This window comes from Pteropus vampyrus, unplaced genomic scaffold, assembly GCF_000151845.1.
Source record: "Pteropus vampyrus isolate Shadow unplaced genomic scaffold, Pvam_2.0 Scaffold352, whole genome shotgun sequence".
NCBI classification, from domain to species: Eukaryota; Metazoa; Chordata; class Mammalia; order Chiroptera; family Pteropodidae; genus Pteropus; species Pteropus vampyrus.
The window spans coordinates 1,008,200-1,013,735 of record NW_011889133.1 but is presented as its reverse complement, the minus strand read 5'-3'; the positions used below and the strand labels follow the sequence as shown (position 1 = coordinate 1,013,735).

Sequence of the window (5,536 nt, the reverse complement as noted above, 5' to 3'; positions counted from 1 at the left end):
TAATCAGGAGACTGTAGAATGCCCACATCTAGTCACCACCTCACTAAAGGCCGATTTACAGCAGTTCCCTTTACATCACATCTGGCTATCAAGAAAAAATTACAAAGCATACAAAAAGACACACAAAAAAACACAGTTTGAAGAGACAGAGCAAGCATCAGAACCAGATATGGCTGAGATGTAGGAATTATCAGGCCAGGAATTTTAATCAACTATGAATAAAAGATTAGAGATCAAAAACACTGTAACAAGTGAAAAACGCATTGATGGGCTTATTAGCAAACTGGACATAGCTAAGAAAAGAATCAGTGTGCTTGAGGGTACGTCCATAGGAACTTCAAAAACTAAAAAGCAAAGAGAAAAAGAGTAAAAAAACAGACCAGAATGTTTAAGGACTGTGGGACAATTACAAAAAGTTGAACATATGCATAACGGGAATGTAAGAGAAAAAAAAAGACAAAGGAATAGAAGAAATATTTGAAACAATAATGACTAAGAATATCTGCAAATTAATCTTAAACACCAAACCACAGCTCAATGAAGCTCAGAGAACACCAAGCAGGATAAATTTCAACAAAAACTATAGGTATACAATTTCCAAACTACAGAAAATCAAAGATAAAGAAAAAAAATCTTGAAAGAAGCCAGAAGCAAAAAACACCTCACCTACAGAGGGATAATGATAAGAATTATATCCAACTTCTCCTCAGAAACCATGCCTTATGAAAGTTGAAGACCTCCCCCCAGGAACCAATATTACAGATCAGAAGACTTGTGTGGAGGCCTTAATTGACAGAGAATTTCCCTACTAATATTGGGACTTGGTCACTCTTGCTTTACAAAATGAGATCACTTAAAGAGTGACAGGGTAAACAAACAAAAAAATGTGTCTCCAATTTAATTTCTGTCATTGCCTAATGTGAAAAATCAGCTGAGAACTATCTTCACTAATTAAAACAAAAGCAAAAATCTATCTTAACATGTATCATGTTACACGTATAAAGTCTGAAGGAAAAGAATATGATGCTATAAGAGAAAAATACAGAGGGTTTCTAATTAATCAGAGAATTAGGGTGATTCTCTAAGTAGGAGTAGCACTTAAGCCGTATCTGAAAAATAAGTATAGAGTTATCCATGTGAACATGTTAGAAAGAGAATCTCCCCAATGAAGAATACATTAAGATATCAGGACAGTAATAACTAAAGTTAGAGAAAGACAGTTGGTTTGAATATATTTGCATATACTTGAAGAAGGAGAATAATTCAGAAAATTTATAATTAACGCTTGCTTCCTGCTGTTCTCCCCACCATTCCCTTTCAATAGTTTTTCCATCATAAATATTTACAAAACAATTTAAAAGACAGTACATATTCAGGTCTCATACTAAGAAATGACTATCTCAAATGGTGACTTGTGATTTGAGATGTTATATAATGAAAAAAACAGAATAGAGTCATTTAAAGGCAAAATATGACTGGGAAAAAAAATTTAATTTGTCTAGATAAAAATAGGAAAAATTACATTTCCTTAGTCATACCTAAGCCAAAGTGTTAATAATTCTTAGTAGAATGGTGTTGGAAAACTTCACAAGACTCACAATTAATAATATTAACTGTATATTCATCTTTGATCTAGATATCTTATATTTAGAAATCAATGCTATGGAAGTATAAATATGAGATAAAATGTTGCGACATCATTAGTAGGGGAAATAAAAGGAAACAACTTGAATTTTTATCATTAGGAGAAACATACATTCTTTTCATGAAATGTGCTACAAAAACTATAAAATATAGCTTTATATGGGTATTTTTAAGATATATTAGTATATATTTCAAGTCACTATATTTGCATTGTGTCTTTTTTAACTTAATATTTTATTATCATTTCAAAGTTTTTAATAAAGAGAAAACTTACCACTATGTATAAAAATTATAGACTCTGGGAGTTGAGGAAAAATACAGATCCTTGGAGGAAAAAAGTGAGAGACTGAAGCATAGAGTTGTTGAGAATATCTCCATTTAACTTAGTTTTTGACAAAGATTTTATTCACCAAAGTTTAGGAATGTTTCATGAAATCATAGAATGATAGAATGTAGAATCACCTTAACAGAAGGCATTGAGTCCATCCCCCTCAATTTATTTATTTACTGATATATCTATTTATTCATTTGTTTTGACACGTGGCAGTTTTTCAAAAGTGAATTTTAATCACAAAATTAAACATATGTGTTGTAAAACAAGTCCAACAATTTAAATGAGTATGAACCTTTTTGCTACTTATAATGCCATGTAACTGAAGTAACCAATATTAAGTTTGTAGCCTTCCATACTTCTCTTTATGATCACGTACATATGACCATATCACTGTATTTTATACACTAGGTAGGTTTTACCCCCACTTTTTTCCTTTTTTTGTTTTTTACAAAGTGTAATGGTCAGTTCTACAGATTAAACTTTGACTTGACTTTTTTCATCTATCAATGATTACATCACAGTTTCCTCCAAACCAAAGCATGACTATCTATCTAACTCATTCTTTTTATAATTAGCTAGCTGCACATTTCATAGAGAAAATGAATGTTTCTCCTAATGATACAGATTCAGATTGTTTCCTTTTATTTCCTCCACAAAAGTTGCTGCATGTTTGTGTCTGGTATTTATATTTCTATGACATAGATTTCCAAATGTAAGATAGCTAGGTCAAAGAGTATGTACATTTTAACGGAAATCATCAAAATATAAATTACTGTCTGAAAACGTACATTCTCACACGTAGCTACAGTAGCTATGTATAAAAGTGTTGTCTGTATCCAAATGGTAACCTTACCTGCCTTGCACATGATCATTTTAATCTTTACCAGTCTGATACATAAAAAAAGAAGCATTGTCTTCTCATTTTGATTTTATTTACTTGAGCTATTTGTAAAGTTGAGCAGTTATATATATATGTGTGTGTGTCTATATGTATACATACACTTAATTTTTGGCCATTTGCATTTCTAGTTCTGTCAATCACTCATCAATTCATTGCTTCATTTCTCTACTGCGTTGCATATGCATGTGTGTGTGTGTGTGTGTGTGTGTGTGTGTGTGTGTGTGTGTGTTCTAACACTTCTATTGGGACATTACTCATTGTGAGTCACTTCTCTTACAAATTTTTTTTTTACTTTCCACTATTCAACATTTAACAAGGTATATAAAATTTTTATTAAAGAACTCTTGATCTTTTCTTAAAATATTTGCTTTTCTGGTCTGCAATAAAATGTTTTCCCCTATATGTGAACATATAAAACATCTCTTGGATTTTCTTCTGGCATATACGATATTTACGCCTTTCCTATACCTGTAAATTATTTTGTATGCTGCATCATTTCACAAGGAGGAGACTGAATAAAAAACAACATGAACTGAACTTCCAGTATACAAGTGACCTGGTCACTGGCAGAAAAAGGAATTAAAGAGAACTTCTAATTCTCGGTGCAGTGTTCTTTCACCATACGTTGAATCACATCATTGCATCCGTGATGCAGCAAAATTAAAATGCCTTCTTATCTACCTTTTAGAAATTGTTTTTCCTTCCAAACTTGCTCCTGAATGCATTTTTCACCTCCTCGTTCCTCACGCTGTAAACGAGGGGGTTCACCATAGGGATGACCATAGTGTAAAATAGAGAAATTACTTTATTGATATCTAATGAGGATGCTGAGCCAGGCCGAACATAGATAAAGAAAAGAGTCCCATACAGGATGGAGACAGCTGCCAGGTGAGAGGAACATGTGGAGAAAGCTTTCTGCCTCCCCTCCGCACTCCGGATTTTCAAGATGGCCACCAGGATGCAAACATACGAGTACGTGATTATTAGGCCACTGAATATTACAATACCTCCAGCCAAGATGAAAAGCACTAACTCATTGATCCAGGTGTCTGCACATGCCAGTGAAAGTAGTGGTGAAATATCACAGAAGAAATGATTGATAATATTTGAACCACAGAAGGGTAAGCCAAAAGTGAGAACTGTATCAGTCATGGTACTTACAAGAGCCATGACATAAGGCCCTACCACCAGCTGCACACAGACCCTCTGGGACATAATGAGTGTATACAACAAGGGCTTACAGATGGCCATGTACCGGTCATATGCCATTGAAGCTAGGAGGAAACATTCCATCGCCTCAAAAAGGCCAAAAAAACAGAACTGTGCAGCACATGCCATGAAAGAGATGCCCCTTTTCTCTGCAAAGATATCACACAGCATCTTGGGGGCAATGGAAGAAGAGGAACAAGTGTCTACAAAGGACAAGTGGCTGAGAAAGAAGTACATGGGTGTGTGGAGTCTGGGATCGATCCATATGAGAGTGATCATGCCCAAGTTCCCTCCCAGTGTGACAAGATAGACGAAGAGAAGCATGACAAAGAGGACAATCTGCTGATGGAGATGATCTGTGAGGCCCAAAAATAGAAATTCAGTCACTGTCGTCTGATTTTTGTCTCCCATTGTTCATTTATAACCTGTATAACAAATAAAAAAACACATTTTATTTTTTAAAAATCAGTTGGCACATACAAAATAGTTCTTTAAACTAATTACAAGGTTTTTTTATATGTGTAGGAGACAGTTATGAAAATAAAGTTAGAGTGTTTGAACTTATTTTATATACTGGTCTCTGCCATTTATGCACACATACCATGTAAAATAGGGTAATTCATACTTCATTTTTTGTGGGGTGGGGACAATATTCAGTACCCTCTGAACAGAAAAAGGAGTCCAACTACAAAATGTAAAATTTCCTGAGTTCTAAAATGGTATTTGAAATGAGATTTAGTCTGTATTTTATCTTTATTCTATGATAGTATAATAATACCCACCTAGGTATTATAAGAAATTACGAAAATTTCAGATCCTAATAATAGACATTTGGAGTATGATAACCAGAACAGAGATGAAGCCCTTTCAGTTCCTGTCTTGATGAAATGGATAATAACTTGCAGATATTACAAAGACAGCATTTATATATGCATTTACTAATCCATTCCCTTTATAAAGGTTTAGAAAGGAAAATGGCAAAAAATCTAATGAGTTATTTGTCATGGAGATGTTATACAATAACAAATGGTAATCATTGTTATGTTAATAAAGTACAGCTCTCTAAACAAGAGATTAGGTATATTTACTCTTGACCAACCTGAAGAGAGAAGTGGCACAGAGAAATAAAAATAGAGGATTCGAGATTAAAGTTAAAAGCAATGAAAAAAATTCCACCAATCATTAATTCAAATAAACAATTTCAGATTTAAAAGTTCAAAAAATCAGTGGGTTACTGTCCTGAGGAGCTGGATGGAACACCAAAGACTACTCTTTAGCGTACCTGGGTGGTGAGTTCACATTCACAAAAGTCTAAGTCAACTGAAGTCTTTCCATCATATCTCAAATTGTCTTTTTATCCAAAATGAGAGATACTTACGTCTTCAAAGAAATCTTATGTTTTCCTTTTGACTGCTTCAAGATAAATGGCAAAGCCCAGGGTTTTCTGG

General features: G+C 33.7%; 1 protein-coding gene across 1 annotated transcript; it reads right to left on the bottom strand.

The window, feature by feature from the left end:
- Positions 1–3,563: 3,563 nt before the first annotated feature.
- Positions 3,564–4,499, bottom strand: LOC105304761 (olfactory receptor 5G3-like). Its single transcript, XM_011379043.1, has one exon. The coding sequence runs from the start codon at positions 4,497–4,499 to the stop codon at positions 3,564–3,566; it is 936 nt and encodes a 311-aa protein (XP_011377345.1).
- Between the last annotated feature and the right edge of the window lie 1,037 nt (positions 4,500–5,536).

Excerpts from the sequence above, each read along its gene's own strand:
- LOC105304761 (XM_011379043.1), bottom strand. The coding sequence starts at position 4,499 with ATGGGAGACAAAAATCAGACGACAGTGACTGAATTTCTATTTTTGGGC.